This window comes from Bubalus kerabau, chromosome 8, assembly GCF_029407905.1.
Source record: "Bubalus kerabau isolate K-KA32 ecotype Philippines breed swamp buffalo chromosome 8, PCC_UOA_SB_1v2, whole genome shotgun sequence".
Taxonomy (NCBI): Eukaryota; Metazoa; Chordata; class Mammalia; order Artiodactyla; family Bovidae; genus Bubalus; species Bubalus kerabau.
The window spans coordinates 76,901,018-76,927,354 of NC_073631.1; the positions used below are offsets into that span (position 1 = coordinate 76,901,018).

At 38.0% G+C, this 26,337-nt stretch overlaps 1 protein-coding gene and 1 long non-coding RNA gene across 3 annotated transcripts in view; one reads left to right on the forward strand and one right to left on the reverse strand.

Annotated features, from left to right (window-relative positions):
• LOC129659369 (uncharacterized) overlaps positions 1-26,337 on the forward strand; it is a 241,901-nt gene that overhangs the window by 212,331 nt on the left and 3,233 nt on the right. The gene's annotated exons all lie outside the window — the stretch shown is intronic.
• The window catches only part of LOC129659367 (uncharacterized), a 382,363-nt gene continuing 376,223 nt past the window's right edge, over positions 20,198-26,337 (reverse strand). For both annotated transcript variants that reach the window (XM_055590613.1, XM_055590637.1), the window contains one exon: positions 20,198-20,531. In XM_055590613.1, the coding sequence (XP_055446588.1) occupies positions 20,518-20,531 (14 nt within the window). In that variant the 3' untranslated portion in view covers positions 20,198-20,517. The remainder of the gene's footprint in view (positions 20,532-26,337) is intronic.

Consider the following 26,337-nt stretch of genomic DNA (forward strand, 5'->3'; position numbering starts at 1 on the left):
TTCCCATAAAATCTCAATGGAAAAACACAAACATTTTGGCCAACCCATTGTTTTACTTACTATGTTTTGTATTCTTTTTGTCAAGTCAGAATTGTACAAAAGGAACTCAATGTATTTCCTCAGACTAAATATACTTTTCAGTAAATTGAGGTAATCCATTTTGCTTAAATGTTGAAAGAGTCCTTCAGGCTGTGATTATTTAAATTACATATCTTTTTCTTTTTTTAATGGTAATACAATAAAAGATACCTTTGACTTATACTGCACAGATAGATTGCATATTCTTTTGTAAGACAGTGGTATTTAAAGGTGGGTTATTTTTTAGATTTTTTAAATACAATCACCAATTGCACTGAAAACCTAAAATTCAGAACTTTGAATAAGTCATTAGAAGGGTGGTAACTAACAAATAAAAGGTTTTGCATTCTTTGCCTCCCTTGTTCAACAAAGTGAAATTTTTAGCCCTTTCCTCCTAGGCTCTCATTTGACCACAGTCTCTCTGCATGTGGCCTAAGTACCACTAAGGGGATACTGTTAAGGAGAATAACTATGTGTTGGGACCAAGAGTCTATTTATTCATGTAACTACTGGAATGGGAAGCACCAGATCCATTAGGTGCTGCCATTTTTGTCTTTTTTTTTTTTTTTTCCTGTTTATCACTTTTCACAAACTTAAGCATTGTGGAATGTTTGCCATGACTACATTCCTTTATGTATCTTGCCATTCATGTTCCCTAAACTCCTGGAATGAAACTCCTTAACTATTAAAATAGACAAAAATGCATAATTTTGATCATATGGAGTTAAAGGATGCAACAGATCTAAATTCTTTAAGCTTTCAATTGTTAAACATGTAGACTTTTTTAAATGTCTTTTTTATTGTGATACAAGTCACATACAAAGCATACTATTTTAACCATATTCAACTATACAGTTCAGTGCCATTAAGTACACTTACACTGTTGTGCAGCTCTCACTATCACCCATCTCCTGAATTGTTCAACTTTCTAAACTGAAACTCTGTCCCCATTAAACACTAACTCCTCATTCCCCTCTCTCTCCACCCCAGCTCCAGACTCTGGCATCTACCAATGTACTTTCTGACTATGAATTTGACCTAGATATCTCATATAAGTGAACTCAAACAATATTTGTCCGAACCTAATTAGGTCCGTCTAGTCAAGGCTGTGGTTTTTCCTGTGGTCGTGTATGGATGTGAGAGTTGGACTGTGAAGAGGCTGAGCGCTGATGCTTTTGAACTGTGGTGTTGGAGAAGACTCTTGAGAGCCCCTTGGACTGCAGGGAGATCCAACCAGTCCATTCTGAAGGAGATCAGCCCTGGGATTTCTTTGGAAGGAATGATGCTGAAGCTGAAACTCCGGTTCTTTGACTTTGGCCACCTCATGCGAAGAGTTGACTCATTGGAAAAGACTCTGATGCTGGGAGGGATTGGGGGCAAGAGAAGGGGACGACAGAGGATGAGATGGCTGGATGGCATCACTGACTCGATGGACGTGAGTTTGGGTGAACTCTGGGAGTTGGTGATGGACAGGGAGGCCTGGCGTGCTGCGATTCATGGGGTCACAAAGAGTCGGACATGACTGAGCGACTGAACTGAACTGAATATATATTGGAATACATTTGAGGATTAACTTAATGTATGTCCTACAAACAGATTGTAACTTCTTTCATTTTCCCCTGTGCTATATATTAATTTCTTATTAGTTATCTATCCCATTCATAGTAATATATATATGTCAGTCCTCACCTCCCGATCCATCTCTCATCCCCTTTCTCTCCCCTTGGTGTCCATATCTTTCTTCTCTACCTCTGTGTCTCTATTTATGTTTGCATATAGGTTTATCTATTTTTCTATATTCTATATACTATATACTATTTTTCTATATTCCACATATATGGATAAATATATATATTTTTTTCTTCTAACTTAACTTTGATGACAGTCTCTTAAGTTCATCCATATCTATGCAGATGGCACAATTTTGTTACTTTTTATGGCTGTGATATTCCACTGTATATATGTAACCATATCTTCTTTATCAATTCCTCTGTTGATGAACATTTAGGTTGCTTCCATATCCTGGCTCTTGTAAATAGTGCCGCTGTGAACATTGTGGTGCATGTATCTTTTTGAATTATGGTTTTCCCTGTGTATATGCCCAGTAGTGGGATTGCTGGGTTATATGATTGCTGGGTTACAGTTCTATTTTCAGCTTACGGAACTTTCATACTGTTCTCCATAGTGGCTGTATCAATTTATATTCCCACCTGCAGTGTAAGAGGGCTCCCTTTTCTCCACACCCTCTGCAGCATTTATTGTTTATAGATTTTTCTTTATGATGGCCGTTCTCACTGGTGTAAGGTGGTACCTCATTGTACTTTTGATTTGCATTTGTTTAAAAATGAGTGATGTTGAGCATCATTTCATGTGCCTCTTGGTCATCTGTATGTCTTTGGAAAATGTCTATTTAGGTCTTCCATCCATTTTTTGATTGGGTTGTTCGGTTTTTTAAGTATTGAGCTGCATGAGTTGTTTCTAAATTTTGGAGATGAATCTTTCATCAGTGGTTTCATTTGCAAATATTCTCTCCCATTCTGAGGGTTGTCTTTTTGTCTTGTTTATGGTTTCCTTTGCTGTGCAAAAGCTGTTAACTAGGTCCCATTTGTTAAATTTTGCTTTTATATTCATTAGGAGGTGGGTCAGAAAAAATCCTCCAGGGATTTATGTCAAAGAGTGTTCTGCCTATGTTTTTCTCTAAGAATTTTATAGTGCCTGGCCTTACATTCAGTTCTTTAATCCATTTCGAGTTTATTTTTGTGTATAGTGTTAGAGGCTTGTGGTGGTCGTGGTGGTTTAGTAGGTAAGTTGTGTCTGCTCTTGTGACCTCATGGACTGTATCCCTCCAGGCTTCTCTGTCCATGGGGTTTTCCAGGCAAGAATACTGGAGTGGGTTGCCATATCCTTCCCCAGGGGATCTTCCTAACCCAGGGATCAAACATGGGTTCCTGCATTGCAGGTAGATTCTTTACCAACTGAGCCACCAGGAAGCCCCAGAGGCTGTTGTAGTTTCATTTCATTTCATTCTTTTACATGTAGCTGTCCAGTGTTCTCAGCCCTACTTTATTGAAGAGGCTTTTCTCCATTGTACGTTCTGTCCTCCTTTGTCTTAGTTTAAGTAACCATAAGTGTCTCGTTTTATCTCTGGGTTTCCATCCTGTTCCACTGGTCTCTATTTCTGTTTTTGTGCCAGGACCATGCTGTCTTGATTACTGTAGATTCATAGTTTAGTCTGAAGTTAGGGAGCCTGATTGTTCTGCTCTGTTTTTCTTTCTCAAGATTGCTTTGGCTCTTCGGGGTCTTTTGTGTTTCCATACAAATTATAAAAATTTTTGGTCTAATTCCATGAAAAATGCCATTGGTTATTTGATAGGGATTGCACTGAATCGGTAGATTGCTTTTGGTAGTATAATTATTTCCATGATATTGATTCTTCCAGCCCAAGAACATAGCACATCTTTTCATGTGTTTATGTCATCTTTCATTTCTTTCTTTAGTATCTTATGCTTTTCTGAGTACAGGTCTTTTGCCTCCTTAGGTCAGTTTATTCCTAGGTATTTTATTCTTTTTGTTGCAATGGTAAATGGGATTGTTTCCTTAATTTCTTTCTAATGTTTTGTTGCTATCTGTATAGGAATGCAAGAGATTTCTGTGTATTTATTTGTATCCTGCAACTTTACCAAATCCATTGATTAACACCAGTAGTTTTCTGGTGGCATCTTTAGGATTTTCTATGTATAATGTTATGTCATCTGCAAACAGTGATAATTTTACTATTTCTTTTCCAATTTGTATTTCTTTCATTTCTTTTTCTTTAATTGCTGTAGCTAGGACTTTCAAAATGATGTTGAATAATAGTGGTGAGAGTGGACCTCCTTGTCTTGTCTCTGATCTTAGAGGAAATGCTTTCAGCTTTTTGTAATTGAGAATAATGTTTACTGTGGGTTTTTCATATATGATTGTTATTATGTTAAGGTATGTTCCCTCTATGCCCACTTTCTGGAGCATTTTTATCCAAGCTTCTAGACTTTTAAAACAATTTGGGATAACTAATATCTTTTTATCAGTTTAAATATCAAGATGTCTACTATGTGCTGGACATTGTGTTAGATGCTCAAGATGCATCCACTGAAAAAGACTGGCACAACCCCTGCCTTCGTGGGTCTTGTTCTTTATTGAAAATGATACTTTTTTTTTAATCTGCAGATGGCACAATAATCCTTGATGATTATTTAGGTTGGGGCATGAACAAAGGGGGCTTTGAGTAAGTTAGTGAATTCAGGAGACATGAAAATAGGAACAGAGTTAAGGTTGTGTAGATGATGGGTTCAGTTTTGGGCATGTTTCATTTAAAGCTTCCCTGGTGGATCAGATGGTAAAGAATCCACCTGCAATGCAGGAGACCCAGATTCGATCACTGGATTAGGAAAATCCCCTGAAGAAGAAAAGGCAACTCACTCCAGTATTCTTTTCTGGGAAATCCCACGGACAGAGCAGCCTGGCAAGCTCCAGTACATGGGGTCTCGAAGAGTCAGATGTGACTGAGTGACTAAATGCTTAAGATGTCTAACAAGCAAGAGGCTTAATAAGTCTAGACCTATAAGAGATCTAAGATAGAGTTAGGGGTCACCGAGTACTAGATAATCACAGAAGTCTTTGGAGATAGATGAGCTCACACAAGAAAGATGTGTAGATGAGAGAAAAAAGGAGGCCTAAGATAGCTCTGTGCAAAATATAACATGCAGAGAATAAATGTGGGAGGTTGTCTACAAAGGAGAAGGGAAAAAAAGATCATGTAATTTAGGGTCAAAGCTCCAGCTAACCCTAGGAAACCAGTAACCCTAGGAAAGCCAGTATTCCAAGGTGATGACTGAGTGGTAAAGATACATGAAACCTCTTTACCTCCCCCATTATCAACAACAAGACAAATGAAAAATAAGAAAGCACCAGTGGAAATAGTCTGAAAGGATTCTTTTAATCTCTTTGACTGAACTCTTACTTGAGGATGATTGGAAGCTCTTGTTTTTCCCCAAGCATACCAATCTTCACTCTTTTTTAAAAAATGTAATGTTGTCTGTTTTATTCAGCAAGATTTTAAGGGTATGGAAAATGTTTCAATCATACAACTTGAGAGAGACTACAGTTGACGTCTCTCTCCCCATTTATTTTTTCCTTTTTACATTTTTTTCCTATAAATAACTAAAACTTTATTTAGATAAATTAAGCATAAAAATAATTTATTGGAAAGGTATCAGCTAGCTCACAGAATTTTTTAAAAGGCAGCAGGTGGGGGAAATTGATATAGAACCAGGCTCAGAAAACAGTAGGAATCAGGCTCAAAAAACAACAGGAAGCTTCAGGGTTCTAGTTATAGAAACTCATTTGCAGTTTTGTTTTATTGTGTTTTAAGTCTTTACAGCCGATTAATAAACTCCAACTGCTTTAGTCCCCTTAAATCTCTTCACTTAAAAATCAATGCCTAGGGAGATACAAAGTCCACTAATTCTATTTTGGTTATATGTCTCCTCCTTAATGAAGAGGGTCAGGGAAGTTTATTGAGGGTCTCTTTGGGACTGCACACAATGAGGAAGAGTCAATTACCCACATAGGAATAAGTATGCCATTATCAAAACAGGAAAGGATGACCGCTGGGTGGCTACAAAGCTGTACTTTACTCGTAAACAAACATTCTTATACTAAATTCTTAAAGTAAGCAAACTACAAGCATTTTAAACTTCAAATTGCATAAACTCCAATTTTCCAGATTTATTCTGCTGTATCCTCTGATTTTTTTTAATTTATTTATTTTAATTGGAGGTTAATTACTTTACAATACTGTATTGGTTTTGTCATACATCAACATGAATCTGCCACGGGTGTACACATGTTCCCCATCCTGAACCCCCCTCCCACCTCCCTCCCCGTACCATCCCTCTGAGTCATCCCAGTGCACCAGCCCCAAGCATCCAGTATCATGCATCGAACCTGGACTGGCGACTCGTTTCATATATGATATTATACATGTTTCAATGCCATTCTCCCAAATCATCCCACCCTCTCCCTCTCCCACAGAGTCCAAAAGACTGTTCTATACATCTGTGTCTCTTTTGCTGTCTCGCATACAAGGTTATCATTACCATCTTTCTAAATTCCATATATATGCGTTAGTATACTGTATTGGTGTTTTTCTTTCTGGCTTACTTCACTCTGTATAATAGGCTCCAGTTTCATCCACATCATTAGAACTGATTCAAATGTATTCTTATCCTCTGATTTTTAAAAAGCAGCTTTATTGAAACATATGGCACTGTTCAGCTGGTAAAGAATCTGCCTGCCAATGCAGGTGACACAAGAGACGTGAGTTTGATCCCTCGGTTGAGAAGACTCCCTGGAGAAGGAAATGGCAACTCACTCCAGTATTCTTGCTTGGAGAATTCCATGGCGGGAGGACCCTGGCTGGCTACAATCCATGTGGTTGCAGAGTCAGACACGACTGAGCACACATGCCTCATGGCACTGTAACAAACTGAACACATACATTTCTCTAAGATTTGCATTTGTATATAGCCTGAAATCATCTGCATTATCAAGAAAAGGAACACATACCCAACCTTCAAAATGTCTTTATATGCCCATTTGCAGTCCCTACCACCTGCACCTCTCTGCTCCATCTCCTGCCAGCCCAAGGCAACTGCTGATCTGTTGTCTGCTAATACTCATTTCCATTCCCTAGAATTTTATGTAAGAGGAATCATGCAGTATGTACTCTGTTTTGCTGGTATTTCACTCAGCATAATTATTTTAACCTTCATCCATATGATTACCAGCAAAACAGTTCATTTTCTTCCCACTGTTTAGTTAATGGTTTATTGTATGGCTTTAGCATAGTTTCTTTATCAATTAGCTATTAAGATTCAGTTTTTGCCTGTTGCATATAAAGTTGCTATGAACATTCATGTGCAATTCTTTGTATGGACATGTGCTTTTAATTTCTCTTAATACCTATAACTAGCATGATAAAGTAGTAAAATAGATGTGCATTTCACTTTAAGCATGGCAAAACTATTTCATTCTTACTAGCAGTGCATATGGCTTTCAGTACACTAAATCCTGGCAAATAGTCTGGGATAGTCCTTTTTAAAAATATTAGAGAACCTACTTGATGTATAGTGAATCTCATAGTGGTTTAGATTTTCTCTAATGACTGATGTTAGACATCATTTTCTTTTTATATTTGCCATTTATGTAGATTCTTTAAGTATTCAAAACATTGCCCTTTTTTTCTTGAATTGTTGCTTTATTGAATTTTGAGACACTACAGTCTAGACGCAAGTATTTATCAGATATGTGATTTGCAAACTTTTTCTCTCAGTCATTGGCTTGGAGTTTTATTCCCAATGATAAAGTATTATTTTATTGCTTTTAAGTTTACCATACTTTTAGTGTTGTAGTTAAGAAATGTTTACTTAAACCAAAGTCAAAAGATTTTATCCCATTAAGTTTTCTTTTTAGAAATTTTACAGTTTGAGGTTTTATATTTGGAATTCACTGATATTTTCCTTTTAAAGTTCCTCTTTTCACTTTTTAAAGTTTTACAGGCTTTCCTGATAGCTCAGCTGGTAAAGAATTCACCTGCAGTACAGGAGACCCGGTTCAATTCCTGGGTCAGCAAGATCCCCTGCAGAAGGGATAGACTACCCACTCCAATATGCTTGGGCTTCCCTTGTGGCTCAGCTGGTAAAGAATCTGCCTTCAATGCAGGAGACATAGGTTCCATCCCTGGGTTGGGAAGATCCCCGGGAGAAGGGAAAGGTGACCCACTCCAGTAATCTGGCCTGGAGAATTCCATGGATTGTATAGTCCATGAGGTCACAGGGTCAGACACAACTGAGACTTTCACTTACTCATTTTGGAGAATATTGAACATATTTGAAAATGGACAAGATAGTATAACGAACCCCTATTACTTAATCCTAAGAAGTATTAACTCACTGCCAATTAGGCTTTATTCATACCCCAGTCACTTCCCTTTCTTAGTATTACTTTAAAGGAAAATTGACATCATATAATTATACCTATAAAAATTTCAGTATGTATCTCTAAAAAGGTTCTTATTTTAAATCACAATACCATTATCATATCATAAATATTTAAATATAATTTCTTTGTAGTAGCAAATATCCTGTTAGTATTCAAATTTCCACATGTCTCAAAAATCTCCTTTCAATCGATGCAGTGTGTGGAGCTATAGCTCCATTTTATTACTATTATTATTGTTTTTTACTATTTTAATTTTATGTATTTATTAACTTGGAAGTATAATTGACATATGATATTATGTTGTAGGTACATAATATAGTGAGTCACAATTTTTAAAGGCTATATTCCATTTATCAGATCAGATCAGTCACTCAGTCGTGTCCGACTCTGCGACCCCGTGAATCACAGCAGGCCAGGCCTCCCTGTCCATCACCAACTCCCGGAATTCACTCAGACTCACGTCCATCGAGTCAGTGATGCCATCCTGCCATCTCATCCTCTGTCGTCCCCTTCTCCTCCTGCCCCCAATCCCTCCCAGCATCAGAGTCTTTTCCAATGAGTCAACTCTTCGCATGAGGTGGCCAAAGTACTGGAGTTTCAGCTTTAGCATTATTCCTTCCTGTGTTGTATCATATATCCTCATAGCTTATTTCATGCCTATGATTCCCTACCAATATTGCTCTTCCCCACCTTCCCTGTCCCCACTGGTCACCACTAGTTTGTTTCTTTTTTGTTATACTCAGTAGTTGGTTGTATTTTTTAGATTCCACATGTATGTGATATATAGCATTTGTTTTTCTGTGTCTGACATACTTCACTCTACAACAGTTTTGTTTTCTCCAACTTTTCGCCTGTGAATTCTCTAACCTGAAAGATAGTGAGCTTCCTATTAGTTTTAGACATTGCAACTCTACAACTGGAGCTGCTCTCACAGAAAAATTACACAAACATAAAACATTACTTTGTTTCCTCTAAAAATCTGTGTTCATACACTATAAGAAGATTCCCACCATGCAGTTAATTGATATCTTCACATCCATCATCTCAATCTTGCTTTTGTTTTTTTGAGAACATTTACTTCTACTTGTAGCAAATTTCAAATCCAGTGGACCATTGAACAATGCCAGAGTTAAGAATGCCGACCCTCTGCACAGTCAAAAATCCCAGTATAATTTATAATCTGCCCTCCAGATCCTCAGTTGCTCTGGATCCTAAAATTCAGCCAACCACAGATCATGAAGTACTGCAGTGTTTATTACTGAAAAAAATCTATATGTAAGGGGACCCAGACATTTCAAACCTATGTTGTTCAAGGGTCAGTTCTGTATAATATGGTACCATCAAGTATAGTCACCATATTTCAGATCCTCAGGCTGCTAATATTTTTGCATATTTAAAAGTTATTTTTCTATACCTGAAAGTTTATATCCTTTTGCCAACCTCGCCTTTCTTCCCCCACCTCCAGCTGCCAACAACCACTTTTATATTCAATAATTTTTTTTAACTTTCCTCATATAAGTGTTTCTGCACAGTATTTGTCTTTCTCTGATTGGTTTATTTTCCTTAAAATGGATGCCCTCAAGGTCTACCCCATGTTGTCCCAAATAATAGGATTTTCTTTTTTATGATGAGTAATGTGTGAGTGTGGCTTCCCTGGTAGCTCAGATGGTAAAGCGTCCGTCTGCAATGTGTGAGTGTATCCTATTTTCTTTATCCATTTATTCATTGATGAATACTTAGGGATTTTTCATGTCTTATCTCTTGTAAATAATGCTGTGATGAATATAGGGGAGCAAATATTTTTTCTTTCCCTTCAGATAAATACCCAGAATTAGAATTGCTGGATTATATGGTAGTTCCTTTTATTTTTTTGAGGAAACTCCATACAGTTTTCTATATCGACTGTACCAATTTACATTCCCTCTGATAATACACAGGGGTTTCTTTTTCTCTAAGTCCTCATGAGCATTTGTTATCTCTTGTCTTCTTGATGAATCTATTCTAACTGATAAAAGATGATATTTCATTGTGGCTTTGATGTTCATTTCTTTGATTAGAGACATTGGACACATGTACATATATACGTGTTGGCCATTTGTATGCCATCTTTGGAAAAAATGTCTATTCAGTTCCTTTGCCTAATTATAAAAACATAAAACATTCCATTGCTTCCTCTAAACTGATTGTTATAGTAGAATCACTTGGATTTTTTTTTTGTCTTTTTGCTTGTTTTTGGATTACATCTTTGTACCAGAGGCTGGATTGTTAGAAGTATAAATACTGTTGTCCCCAGGTATCCATTGGGGATTGGTTTCAGGACTCCCACAGATAATAAAATCCATGGATTCTCAAGTATCTTTTTAAAAATGGCATAGTATTTGCATATAACCTGCTGCATATAATCCAATGTACTATAAATTTATCTCTATATTATTATAATACCTAATAGAATGTAAATGCTATGTAAATAGTTGCCAGGTATATGGCAAATTCAAGTTTTGTTCTTTGGAACTTGATGGAATTTTTTCCCAATATTTTCCATCTGAGGTTAGTTGAATCTGCATATGTGCAACTTGTTGATGATAGGCCAACTGTATAGGTAATATATATATATATATCTGTTATGATGGTTTTAGCTATTTTTATCAAAAACAGGTAAATTCCAGAGTCAAGACTATGGTTTTTCTAGTGGTCATGTATGGATGTGAGTTGGACTATAAAGAAAGCTGAGCACTGAAGAATTGATGCTTTTGAACTGTGGTGTTGGAGAAGACTCTTGAGAGTCCCTTGGACTGCAAGGAGATCCAACCAGTCCATACTAAGGGAGATCAGTCCTGGGTGTTCATTGGAACAACTGATGTTGAAGTTGAAACGCCAATACTTTGGCCACCTGATGCAAAGAGCTGAGTCATTTGAAAAGATCCTGATGATGGGAAAGATTGAGGGCAGGACGAGAAGGGGTGACAAAGAATGAGATGGTTGGATGGCATCACCAACTCGATGGACATGGGTTTGGGTGGACTCTGGGAGTTGGTGATGGACAGGGAGGCCTGGTGTGCTGTGATTCATGGGGTCGCAAAGAGTCAGACACAACTGAGCGACTGAACTGAGCTGAATATAATGTATTGGGCATCTCCCATTAGGTTCATCAATTTTCCTGTCAAGTTAAGGGTGAGGATTACTGGCTTTACACAGGTGCAGCCTGCTATCCCCTTGCTTTGAACCCATGCAATGAACCCTTGATGTCCCACTCTGAGACTTCAGTTATGTTGTGAAATGCCTATGAAAATGGATCAATATTCATCTATGACTAATATAGTTTTAAAATGTATGCCCCAGTTCAGTTCAGTTGCTCAGTCATGTCCAACTGTTTCTGACCCCATTGACTGCAGCACGCCAGGCCTCCTTGTCTATCACCATCTCCCAGAGTTTACTCAAACTCATGTCCTTTGAGTTGGTGATGCCATCCAATCATTTCATTCTCTGTCATCCCCTTCTCCTCTCACCTTCAATCTTTGCCAGCATCAGGGTCTTTTCAAAGGAGTTAGCTCTTCGCATCAGATGGCCAAAATATTGGAGTTTCAGCTTCAATATCAGTCCTTCCAATGAACATTCAGAACTGATTTCCTTTAGGATGGACTGGTTGGATCTCCTTGCAGTCCAAGGGACTCTCAAGAGTCTTCTCCAACACCACATTTCAAAAGCATCAATTCTTCGGCACTCAGCTTTCTTTATAGTCCAACTCTCACATCCATACATGACTACTGGAAAACAATAGCTTTGACTAGATGGACCTTTGTTGGAAAAGTAATGTCTCTGTTTTTTAATATACTGTCTGGGTTGGTCATAACTTTTCTTCCAAGGAGTAAGTGTCTTTTAATTTCATGGCTGCAGTCAACATCTGCAGTGATTTTGGAGCCCCCAGAAATAAAGTCTGCCACTGTTTCCACTGTTTCTCCATCTATTTGCCATGAAGTGATGGGACCTGATGCTATGATCTTAGTTTTCTGAATGCTGAGCTTTAAGCCAACTTTTTCACTCTCCTCTTTCACTTTCATCAAGAGGCTCTTTAGCCAAAGAATGCTCAAACTACTGCACAATTGCACTCATCTCACACGCTAGTAAACTAATGCTCAAATGCCCCAAACACAGTTCAAACATATCCTCAGAAAGTCACATGGGACTGTGTATCTGTGTACCATTTTCTTGTAGCAGTGGTCAGCTCAATAATGCCTATTTTGTATTAATGCTTACCCACTTTTGTGCTTCAGGACACATTTGCCACTCCTGCTCCTTGGGGTCATATTTCTAAGATAATGATCTACATGTAAGTCTTTGTCTCCAGCTCTGCTTTCTGAGAACCCAAGCTTAGACTAATTTGATTTATGCCTCAAGCGACCCTAGTAAGCAGACCTTTAGAATGGGATTATAAAGCTGGATAAACCACAGGTCAGACAGCAATGTGGACATACTTCTTGAGGGTAAGTGGGATGGTGAAATCCATTGATACTGGATAGCATCACAATTACCATGATTCTCATCCATGGATTGTGAAGTGATGCAAAATAGTGGTGTAGTGACTGTGGCCCTTGAACAATATGGGCAAGGTGTTACTACATGTATATTGAGTTGGCTGGTGTTTATTAACTCATAAGAAAACATTGAATAAAGGAGTATCAGGATCAAGTCAGTCATCTACCAATTCAATAAACTCATATTCAGGTAGCGTCTAGGTCACCTTTTAAAGAGACCCTCATTTACTACATCTGCATATAAGATTATACAGTTGATTCTTAAACAACCTGGGAGTTAGGAGAGTTGGCACTCCTCTCAGTGGAAAACCTATCTATAAGTTTACAGGCCTTTTGCATTCAGCCTTCTGCATTCACTGGTCCAAACAACCACAGATGGTGTAGTGGTGACTGCAGCCATGAAATTAAAAGACGCTTACTCCTTGGAAGGAAAGTTATGACCAACCTAGATAGCATATTCAAAAGCAGAGACATTACTTTGCCAACAAAGGTTCGTCTAGTCAAGGCTATGGTTTTTCCTGTGGTCATGTGTGGATGTGAGAGCTGGACTGTGAAGAAGGATGAGCACTGAAGAATTGATGCTTTTGAACTGTGGTGTTGGAGAAGACTCTTGAGAGTCCCTTGGACTGCAAGGAGATCCAACCAGTCCATTCTGAAGGAGATCAGCCCTGGGATTTCTTTGGAAGGAATGAAGCTAAAGCTGAAACTCCAGTACTTTGGCCACCTCATGCGAAGAGTTGACTCACTGGAAAAGACTCTGATGCTGGGAGGGACTCGGGGCAGGAGGAGAAGGGGACAAGAGAGGATGAGATGGCTGGATGGCATCACTGACTCGATGGACGTGAGTCTCAGTGAACTCCGGGAGTTGGTGATGGACAGGGAGGCCTGGCGTGCTGCGATTCATGGGGTCGCAAAGAGTTGGACACGACTGAGCGACTGATCTGATCTGATCTGATAGTACATATTTATTGAAAATAATCCATGTGTAACTAGACCCTCACAATTCAAATTTGTGGTGTTCAGAGTCAACTGTATTTAATATCAGTTAAACCAATTGAAAGGATTTAATGCGCTGTGCTTAGTCACTCAGTTGTGTCCAACTCTTTGCAACTATAGCCCACCAGGCTTCTCTGTCCATATGATTCTCCAGGCAAGAATACTGGAGTGGGTTGCCATACCCTCCTGCAGGGGATCTTCCCAACCCAGGGATCAAACCTCGGTCTCCCACATTGCAGGTAGATTCTTACCATCTGAGCCACCAGGGAAACCTGAAAAGGACTTAATAGAATTGCTCTAATATGGCACCTTCCACATTGAGAAAAGTTGCACATTGCAACAGCTACTTTTCATAATAAGCCACATCACTTGATGTTTTGTTTTGTTTTCCAATTTTAAACACATATACTACACCTATGAAAATGTCCCTCTCTCCCATTTATTATTCTAAAAGTTAACATACTTTTTCTCTGAAAATAAGATTAGTAAATATTTAATCTTTGCAAACCAAATGCTTTCTGTTGCCACTACTCAACTCTGCTATTGAGAGCACAAAAGCAGCAATAGATGGTACATAAACAAATGGGTGTACTGCTATTCCAATAGCAATTTTTTTTTTCAGTAGCAGACTGCATTTGGCCCACGAGCCAGGTTTGGCAGACTTTTACACTAATGGGTGACTTGCGAACCCTACTAATCTGAAGTGGGGTCCAGAGAAAGAAGCTGCTTTGTAATTCCAGGTCCAAATTACAGGTCCAGACTATGGAGAAGATTCTCAATTATGCAGGCCATATGACCCCGCAGATCCAACGGTACTAACCTTATTTATTATGTAACAGATGCTTACTGGAGCCTCTGGCAAACTACTAGAAGGCTTGTATTACACAGACCAAATGTAGATCCTCACCTCAAAACACACGGAATACTTCTTGATTTCTGCTATTGGTACTTCTTTGACACCACTGTATATGAAACCCTGCCACATCCTAATCAGGATTCATGCATGTGTACCCAGGAAGTCCAGGGTGATTAGTAGTTCCTGAGCCTACCTTAATAAGTGGTACAGGAACTGATGGTCAAGGGCTCTTGCCTTTCATTACCTGGGTAGGTAGTTCCAAGATGTATTTTATGAGACTTCCCAGGGGCAACTGTGGGAGAGTACTGGTTATCCCTAGTGATGGTCAACTCACTTATGCAGCCTTCTGTTCGCTTTCCCTTTTGCATTTTACTTTTCTCATCTATCAGTTTTGCTTCCTGGGATTACCTTCCCCAAAACAACACCTGTATCCAAATATTTGTCTCAGACTCATTTTAGCAAAACCCAATGTTAGATATTCTGTTAAAACTCATTTTAAATGCACAAGATAAAATTTCATTATTTTAATGTTCCCAGATAAGAACAAGAGGGTTTTTATGCATTCATTTCTTTATGAGGAAACAAAATATCCCCCCAAAACTAATTTAAAACACAACAACAACAAAATAAAGGCGTCTGAATCTTCTTTTCTTCCTCATAGGAAGGAATGATATATTTGAACATAGATTTAGAAATCAGATGTAACTAAACAATCAGTAAACTGAGCTGGTCAGCAGTGTTTGATATAATTTCAGGGTTCATAGATGATGCTTCTGTAGTTCTGTGTAAGGAAGTTAAACTCAGAGGCACTTTGTTTTTTTACAGATGGAAATATAAATCAGTTATCCCTTTGAGAATTTTTCTACTTCCTCTATTCTTTTGTATGATTTCTTTTGCTTAGCTTTTGGCAGGGAAAGTTAGGCAACATTGAGGTAGAATATTCAGGAAAGAGACAACAGGAATAAACACAGGAGCTTCTAACGCAGTTCATTTATTTTGAATCATAAGTGGTGTCATAGCATGTAGGTTTACTTTTAACTTAGATGTAGAGGGGAAAAAATCAAGATAAATGGTAGTTCTCCCTCCTCTGTTTGCATATTTTTTTGTTCTTTAATTCCCTAAACTAGAGATGCGCTGAGTATAACACAATGTGTCACTCTTAAATGGGTTGCTATTTCTAGCTGTCACTTTTGATCAGAAGGCACACAGGTCTGGGGCATGAAACTTGCAAATAAAAATCAGGGAAATAAAAACAATTTCCATTTCCACTTAAAAATTCACAAACTGCAGTGCTCTGAACAGCATGGGGTAGTTAAAAACATGTCTTTCATTTGTCTTGCTTCTACAGAAAATACAATTTGGAGAAGGAACAAATGTTGAAAATATATTTTTCGCCTTCTTGAATATTTGGGAATGCTGTGAAGAAATCACTTAATTTAAAAAGGACTATGAAATCTTGTTTCTCTCCTGTCTTGGATCTAATGTGGCCAAAAAGACAATTATGTGAAATTTTCACACACTGGTTGATAGAAACATTTTGCATTATCTCCCCAAATAGGCAGAATTTTCAAAACGAAACATAGCTTTCGAGTTCCCCATTGGTTCTTGACTCTATAAATCAAGTGCTTTCTTATAACAGCTGTGACAGTGTTTGATAGAAGCTGAAACAATACTTAGAATAAACAAATAATCAACATCTAATTCCATGACTAGTTAAATCTCAGTTTGCTTTCTCTGTCTTCAGAATCTTGTTTGCCACAATGACTTCTCTTAGAAATCATCAAATTATTAATGTTGAGTTTCTCTCTCTGGATCATGGCCTTTCACCCATCTTTTGCTCCGGGAAACAAATTTTTTCATATATGACTAAAAAGCCGCATGAGATAAAAATCTATTTTATTATGTATGAATAATCATGGGCCTACTAATTCTACTTGTTTTAGAAAAAAATATATATATTTTTTAAATGTAATTCTCTTAATGCTTTAATATCATTTTGATCAGTTTCGGGTGACTTTTGTGTCAAATCTGGTCAACTGAACTCAACTAAAAGTTTAAAATGATTTCCTAAAAAGTGGTTGTGTAACTATCGTAATGGTCAAAACCTAGAACGCTGGCTCTGGTGACGATACCAAATGCTGGTGATAATGTGGAGTGACACAGACTCCCACCCACTGCTGGTAGAACTGCAAAATGGTACAGTCACTTTGGAAGACTCTGGTGATTTCTTACAAAATTAAATGTTCTCCTGTCTTATCTGACAGTAGGGCTCCTTGATATTTACTCAAAGGAATTGAAAACTTATGTCTATCCTAAAACCTTCACACAGATGTTTACAGACACTTTATTCATAATTGACAAAACCTAGAAGCAACCAACGCACCCTTAGTAGGTGAATGGATAATAAACTGTGAAACATCCAGACAGTGAACTATTAATCAGTGCTGAAAAGGAATGAACTATCAAGTTATAAAAAGAGAAAGAGAAACTTAAATGCATATTACTAAGAAGCCAATCTGAGAAGGCTATACTGTATGAGTCCAGCTATATGATGTTCTGGAAAAGACCAACTATGAAGATGATGAGATCAAACCTATTGAATGTATATCGTGTATGTATGCTCAATCACTTCAGTCCTGTCCGACTCTTTGCAACCCCCCTGGACTGTAGCCCACCAGGCTCCTCTGTCCATGGGATTACCAAAGGAAGAAGACTGGAGGGGATTGCAATTTCCTCCTCCAGGAGATCTTCCTGACCCAGGGATCTAACCCGTGCTTCCTGTGGCTTCTGCACTGGCAGGCGGATTCTTTACCACTGAGCCATCTTGGAAGCCTAAATGTACAACACTGAGTGAATTCTAAGGTAAACCATGAACTATGGGTGATTGTGACGTGTCAATGAAGGTTCATCCTTGCTTTTAAAAAAGTGAACCATTCCAGTGGGGGTATATTCAGAATGGAGGAGGCTATGCTTATATGGTGGCAGAAAGTATATAGGAATTGCTGTATTTTCCTCTTAATTTTGTTGTAAACCTAAAAAACTGCTCTAAAAAAATAGTCTTTAAAAATTTTTTGATGGGCAAAAAGTAAATGTTGGGGAGGTGGTATGTGCAGATGATTATAAGAGAAGTAAGAATTTGTAATTGGAAGATACTGCATTACCAGTTAGCAGCTTGGTGATCGTGGCAGATGTCTTAAACTTTCTGGATTCCACTTCTACATCTGTCATATGAGAATAATAATACTTGTCTCGCTAGGTTTCTCAAGGAGAATGTGAGACAATATATATATGAATACATAGTTTATCTATTATTACTCAGATTATATAATCTTTACTATAAAGTATATCTAATTATAGGATGGTTGGTGGTTTTAGTTGTCATCATGTCTGACTCTTGCGACGCCATAGACTGCAACCTGTCAGGCTCCTCTGTCCATGGGATACTTTGGGCAAGAATACTGGAGTGGTTTGGCATTTCCTTCTCCAGGGGATCTTCCCGACCCAGGGATTGAACCCGGGTCTCCTGTGTTACAGGCAGATTCTTTACCAACTGAGCTACAGGGAAGCCCCAATTATAGGATAGCTTATAAGATAATAGTGATGTATTACAGATTGATTATGCATTGGAATCAACTGAGATTTTTCTTCTGTTTTTAGAAAGCTGTTTAGTGACTACTTGTTTACTTATAATTCAGACTGTGCTACTTTTTAGAACTGAAGGTTTTTATTCAATATCATCTACTCATTTTGCTGTAAGTGAGAAGAAAGGAAAATCTACTTTCCAACCTGGGCCTGAGGTCATGTTTAAGCACATAAATAGGAAGCCAGTTTCTTTTGTTTGGATCAATGGAGAGCACAGAGACTCAATATATCTGTGTTCCATCCTCTCATGTTTAGGGATCCTTACTTTAGTTTTCTTTTAGCCCAACAGTTTCCCCTGAGATCCAGAGATCTGTAATAGCAATGACTTTAGGTCAAGAGTTCTCAGAAACAAAATGTCTTGGTAATATTAAAGGAGAAGAAAAATAAAACTTTTTCAAAAGGGGATTCCGAGAAGGACTTTGGAATGAATGTAAAATGCACTGTATTCAATCTTCTTTAGTCTTGTCCTTGAAAGACTATACTTGGATTATGATTTCAGTTTCAACTTCCACCCAGAATTTGTTTCCACAAGTTTTTCAGGGGGCGGCGGGGCGGGGGGGATCTATGTCTTTTGCCTAAAACAAACAAGTGTATCTGGTGTCACTTCTCTATGGAAAGGAGCATGGCTGTAATAGGAGAATAAAGAAGAGGAACTCAGAATATCTTGGGCTATAAAGTAAAGAAAAAGTGATGAAGACATGTCAAAAGGATGTAAGAGCCAGCTTGAAGTATCTACCACAGGCCAAATGTAGGACAATTCAAAATCAAGCTAAATATCATTAATGGGTTATAAGTCATGGAATAAAACAAGAAAAAACAATAAAACCAGAATCCATGTGTCTATGCTCTCATAAATAAGGGGAAAATTGGAAGTTTAATGAAATAGGGGTATTTACATAGTTTCAAAGTACCTCCTCACAGAATGCATATTAGTCCCCAGTAAATAATGAATAACTTTATAGTGATGGTGGACATAATCTTAATCAGGTGATCAAAGTGACCATCATCAATAACTAGGTAAGTTAAAATATTTTGCCATGCTGTAGCCTGTAATCAAGAAAACAGTAGCCTATGTTTTACATGAGCCTATTCTAAGTAGAAGGATATGCTACAAAATAACAACTAGTCAGTAACATTCCAAGGTATCAAGATCATAAAAACCAAGACCAAGGAATTGTTAAAGATTGAATGAAACTAAAGAGGCACGTCATTTAAATGTATTGTGGTTCTCTGTGTGATCCTTCTGCTATAAAGACATTATTGGAGTGACAAAACCCAAATGACTACTCAGATATCAGTAATGTACTAATGGTCATATTTTGGTTTGGATGGTGATATTCTGGTTACTTAGGAGAATGTGTTGTTTGTAGGGAACACACACTAAAATATTCAAGGGTTGTAGAGCCATAGAATCTCAAATATCATCAGGGAAAAATGTCTTTGCACTGTCCTTGTGACTTGTATGTAAATTTGAGATTGTCATTTATCTATGACTCTATCAAAAACCAGTCCTTAAAGTCAGTAGTAATTATACCACAGAAAGGACTTTGCTAATTTTAATGACTTTTTTGAGCTACATAAATGAAAATAATGAAGAATTATAGAGGGAAAAGTTTTTCTCACATCTTTCCTCCCTCCTAATCTACTCTCCAGGAATGAACACTATTGGTGCCCTGGAACATATCCTTCCTTATCTTTTCCTTTATATTTACTGGTAAGAGAATGGGCAATGTATTAATAGTTAAGACCATACCAGCATGCAGACCAGACCAGACCAGACCATGCAGCGAACCAGACTGAGTTCAAATGCCTTTGCTTATTAGCATTTCCACAAATATGAGTACATTTTTTAACTTCTCCTTGCAGAAATGTATTTCTGCAGCAGGCTGATAACTGTTTCTCTCTAACTCATTGGATATAAAGATTAAGTCATATAATACATGTGAAGACTCTAGAACTATGCTTGGCTATAACAATCTTGCTTGGTTTTTACCTTAGGCAAATTTGTCTAGTTTTTTATATATTCACACACAAAAATAAACAATGTCTAGATACTGTGATTTTATTTTTTTCATATTCAACTTTCACATTTTTTATTTCAACACAAATTATGATAATTTCCTAATTAAAAGTATAATCATATCTTTTCATTATGATTCCAGAGGAGAGCTGATTAGATTATCACACTCAGTTCAAAATTCTGTAACTTTAGTGGTTATCCATTTTTTTCACCAGGGACTCAAGGTTTTTCAAACTCAATAGCAGCTTCATTCATATTCATCTTTGGGGTAGTCCAGACAGCATCAAGATGTTCAACAATTTGATGGCACAATTACTCTGTTGGTGCCAGGCCATGGGCAGCAGCTTATGTGCTCAGATGTCAGGAGCTGTAACAGGGAAGCTGGCATTAGAAGAAGGAACCAAAAAGATGGGGAAAGGCTCCCCTTGAGTATGGAAGTTGGTGATAGTGGTTGAGTTGAGGATCAAGTACCCAAAGAATCAGAATTGGAATATGAGTATATGCTTATATCAGAAGTCACTGATGCTCAAGGCAGCCTACAAAGCTAACAGGAACCAGAGAACCTCACAGGCTTAAGAAGGAAGGCAGCAGGCCTCAGAATCTTAGCCAAGAAGGAGCAGAATCCAGACTGGAAAAGTGGGCAGTGAATACAAGTAGACACAAGCAGCAGCTAGAAAATGTATCCTTTGAATACTGCACCAAAACTCTCCTTTACTTCAGGACATTTTCTTTGAAGGTGAGAACCAAATCCCAGCTTGTGTGAATCACCTGGAGCCAGAGAAAATGGCCACATTTAGTTGGACTTGAGGTACAAGGAGCAAGCAGGTTCTGAGAGCAGAAAGTCTAGAACCTATCACTAAAAAAAGCCAGCTATAACCACAATGAAACTCAGTGATTTCCAAATATGCTTGATTTTTTTTTAACAATATATAGCTTGCAAGAGAGAAATAACTTTATTGAAACATCATTCGGTCAGGGATTTTTATTTATTATTATTATTATTACTCTTTAGACTACAAAATCTTTGGTGGTCAGAATCTTTGGAGCACCAAAATCTTTGCCATAATAATAACAAAGTACTCCCTCTTCTAGGAAATAAATGTTGACAATACAATAGGGAATATTTAATTTGAAATTTAGTAAAAAAAAAAAAAAAGAAAAATAACTTTGGTACATTGACAGTAAGCACATAGAGAAAAGAGGGAACTTCATTTTAAATTTTTATTGCAGTATAGATGATTTACCGTGTTGTGTTAGTTTCAGATGTACATCAAAGTGAATCATTTATACGTATACAAATATCTAGTCTTTTTTTAGATTGTTTTCCCATATAGGTCATTACAGAGTATTGAGTAGAGTTCCTTGTTACATACACTAGGTCCTTATTAGTTATATATATTTTATATATAGTAGTGTGTATATGTCAATTCCAGTTTCCCAATTTATTCCTTCCACTCTTAGTAACTATTTTGTTTTGTTTTGGAGACAGTGAAGCAAGTAGGAAGGAAATATAACTAGGAGGCATGATTATTAAGGATAGCTTTAACTAAGGTTTTTTCCTCCCTCGCTTCAGCTTCTTGGCAAACAAAGTCAATAGCTGGCCACCATATTCTCTGCTCAAGAGATTACTGGGCTTATTACCACCATTACCCCCCATAGAAGCCCTCTATTCCTCTCCCTTCCCCACAGAGCAGGCACTTCACTTTTGGTAAGTTTCCAGTCCCTTCACATTAGTAAATTTCGTCATCTTTAAGCTTTAAGCGTACTTTTGCACTAGTAGAGGGATGATCATTGCAACAGAAATAAAAATGCCCATGATTCTGGTTACATCTGAATGGGTACTGCCCTGTAAGACTGCTGTCTATAAATGCTATTTTGCAGTTTCATGACCTGTGTCTATAATCAGCAGCTCTGATAAGCTTTGGCTTCCTTATTGCTCTCCATTTCAATGTTCACCTCTTTGTCATTCTTCTTAGGTATGACTTTTAACAGAGCACATTTTACACCTCATTTCACCCACATTTGCCCAAGTACAGGCAACTATTTCACTGTCTTGAACAGCAACACTCTGAACCTAGTCAGGTGCTACCTTAATATTAGCGAAATCATGTCCATCCTTTGCTTGTGTCATGTGTCAGTATTTTACTTAAGACACAATTTTCAACATGTACTCCTTGATCTTGAACCATCTTGATGAAAGAAATTACATGCTGAAGTTCAGTCTTATAGGTTAACAAAGTTCTCTATCAAAATAAGCTATAAGTGACTAATTATTAAACCTATGCTCTCTAACACTCAACTTGTTTTCTTAGAAAACTTGGATAACCTTAGAACAGAGAGGTGAGTTATATTAACTGTAATGTATCAATTGATGTTTCATGCCAGTTGCCTCTCCCCCAGCACCCCCCAAGAAAGGAACCAAGGAAGCAGGGATATTCAACACTTTTTATACAGCATTTTTCCTCCAGAATTTTTGTTCTGAGTTGGAGGTAAAACTTAATAGTCAGGTCTCACAAAACTGGCCAGTTTAGGACAAATTTGTCTGTGAACAGAATCCTTTTTTAAAAAAAGATTCTGAGAATAGTTTATTTATAAAAGAAAGCCAGCAAAAAACTGGAATTTTAATTGGAATTGGAATTCCACTCAAATTATAGGTCAGTGAAATTAAAATGTACATCTATGTGTATGTGTGTGTGTGTGTATGTGTGTGTGTATATATATATATATCTACAGGTGCATATGTTTGTTCTATATATACATAAAGCCATAAATGTAGATATATAAAACTCTATAGCCTCTCTGTAAAACTATATAAATAAATAAATAAATAGAACTTCTTTCACTCTTTCCCTCTAAAAATATCACATATCACTCCATTTAGCTGTTTTAAAATATCTTTCAATAATTTTTTTTGAATTAAAATAATAGTGCCCAGAATCAGATATAGGTAGAAGTATGAGAAGACCCAAGAGCTGGCAGACATTTCAAGCAAAGTTCCCATGGGATTTTGTGGGGAATCTAATGTTTGTGCCTATCCATACATCTTACTGGACCGCTGCAGAAACATCATTTTGTTGCTCACATACTCAATGAAGCATGAGTCATAGGCTCGTAGTTTCAATTATAGTAACTGAGGACATCTTTTTTTGGGTGTTAGTTCTAAAAGGTCTTGTAGGTCTTCATAGAACTGTTCAACTTCAGCTTCTTCAGAGTTACTGGTCGGGGCATAGACTTGGATTACTGTGATATTGAATGGTTTGCCTTGGAAGCAAACAGAGATCATTCTGTCGTTTTTGAGATTGCATCCAAGTACTGCATTTCAGACTCTTTTGTTGACCATGATAGCTACTCCATTTCTTCTAAGGGATTCCTGCCCACAGTAGTAGATATAATGGTCATCTGAGTTAAATTCACCCATTCCAGTCCATTTTAGTTCACTGGTTCCTAGAATGTCGACGTTCACTCTTGCCATCTCTTGTTTGACCACTTCCCATTTTGCCTTGATTCATGGAACTAACATTCCAGGTTCCTATGCAATATTGTTCTTTACAGCATTGGACCTTGCTTCTATCACCAGTCACATCCAAAACTGGGTATTGTTTTTGCTTTGGCTCCATCCATTCATTCTTTCTAGAGTTATTTCTCCGTTGATCTCTAGTAGCATATTGGGCACCTACTAATCTGGGGAGTTCCTCTTTCAGTATCCTATCATTTTGCCTTTTCATACTGTTCATGGGGTTCTCAAGGCAAGAATACTAAAGTGGTTTGCCATTCCCTTCTCCAGTGGACCACATTCTGTCAGACCTCTCCACCATGACCCGTCGGTCTTGGGTGGCCCCACACAGCATGGCTTAGTTTCATTGAGTTAGACCAGGCTGTGGTCCATGTGATTAGATTGACTAGTTTTCTGTGATTATGGTTTCAGTGTGTCTGCCCTCTGACGCCCTCTTGCAACACTTACCATCTTACTTGGGTTTCTCTTACCTTTGATGTGGGGTATCTCTTCCCAGCTGCTCCAGCAAAGTGCAGCTGCTGCTCCTTACCTTGGACAAGGGGTATCTCCTCACTGCTGCCCCTCTGATTTTGAACGTGGAGTGGCTCCTCTCAGGCCTCCTGCACCCTCAGGAGGACATCACCAGATGGTCAACACCGAAATCAGATTGATTATATTCTTTGCAGCGAAAGATGGAGAAGCTCTATACAGTCAGCAAAAACAAGACCCAGAGCTGACTGTGACTCAGATCATGAACTCCTTATTGCCAAATTCAGACTTGAATTGAAGAAAGTAGGGAAAACCACTAGACCATCCAAGTATGACCTTAATCAAATCCCTTATGATTATACAGTGGAAGTGAGAAATAGATTTAAGGGACTAGATCTGATAGATAGAGTGCCTGATGAACTATGGACAGAGGTTCGTGACATTGTACAGGAGACAGGGATCAAGACCATCTTCATGGAAAAGAAATGCAAAAAAGCAAAATGGCTCTCTGGGGAGGCCTTACAAATAGCTGTGAAAAGAGAAGCCAAAATCAAAGGAGAAAAGGAAAGATAGAAACATCTGAATGCAGAGTTCCAAAGAATAGCAAGAAGAGATAAGAAAGCCTTCCTCAGCGATCAATGCAAAGAAATAGAGGAAAACAACAGAATGGGAAAGACTAGAGATCTCTTCAAGAAAATTAGAGATACCAAGGGAACATTTCATGCAAAGATGGGCTCAATAAAGGACAGAAATGGTATGGACCTAATAAAATCAGAAGATATTAAGAAGAGATGGCAAGAATACACAGAAGAACTGTACAAAAAAGATCTTCACAACCCAGATAATCACAATGGTGTCATCACTGACCTAGAGCCAGACATCCTGGAATGTGAAGTTAAGTGGGCCTTAGAAAGCATCACTAGGAACAAAGCTAGTGGAGGTGATGAAATTCCAGTTAAGCTATTTCAAATCGTGAGGGATGATGCTGTGAAAGTGTTGTACTCAATATGCCAGCAAATGTGGAAAACTCAGCAGTGGCCACAGGACTGGAAAAGGTCAGTTTTCATTCCAATCCCAAAGAAAGGCAATGCCAAAGAATGCTCAAACTACCACACAATTGCACTCATCTCACATGCTCAAAATTATCCAATCCAGGCTTCAGCAATATGTGAACCGTGAACTTCCAGATGTTCAAGCTGGTTTTAGAAAAGGCAGAGGAACCAGAGATCAAATTGCCAACATCCGCTGGATCATTAAAAAAGCAAGAGAGTTCCAGAAAAACATCTATTTCTGCTTTACTGACTATGCCAAAGCCTTTGACTGTATGGATCACAATAAACTGTGTAAATTTCTGAAAGAGATGGGAATACCAGACCACCTGACCTGCCTCTTGAGAAACCTGTATGCAGGTCAGGAAGCAACAGTTAGAACTGGACATGGAACAACAGACTGGCTCCAAATAGGAAAAGGAGTACGTCAAGGCTGTATATTGTCACCCTGCTTATTTAACTTATATGCAGAGTACATCATGAGAAATTCTGGGCTGGAAGAACCACTGGCTGGAAACAAGATTTCCGGGAGAAAAATCAATAACCTCAGATATGCAGATGACACCACCCTTATGGCAGAAAGTGAAGAGGAACTAAAAAACCTCTTGTTGAAAGTGAAAGAGGAGAGTGAAAAAGTTGGCTTAAAGCTCAACATTCAGAAAACGAAGATCATGGCATCCGGTCCCATCACTTCATGGAAAATAGATGGGGAAACAGTGTCAGGCTTTATTTTTTTGGGTTCCAAAATCACTGCAGATGGTGACTGCAGCCATGAAATTAAAAGATGCTTACCCTTGGAAGGAAAGTTATGACTAACCTAGATAGCATATTGAAAAGCAGAGACATTATTTTGCCAACAAAGGTCCATCTAGGGAAGGCTATGGTTTTTCCAGTAGTCATGTATGGATCTGAGAGTGGGACTGTGAAGAAGGCTGAGCGCCGAAGAATTGATGCTTTTGAACTGTGGTGTTGGAGAAGACTCTTGAGAGTCCCTTGGACTGAAAGGAGATCCAACCAGTCCATTCTAAAAGAGATCAGTCCTGGGTGTTCTTTGGAAGGAATGATGCGAAAGCTGAAACTCCAGTACTTTGGCCACCTCATGCGAAGAGTTGACTCATTGGAAAAGACTCTGATGCTGGGAG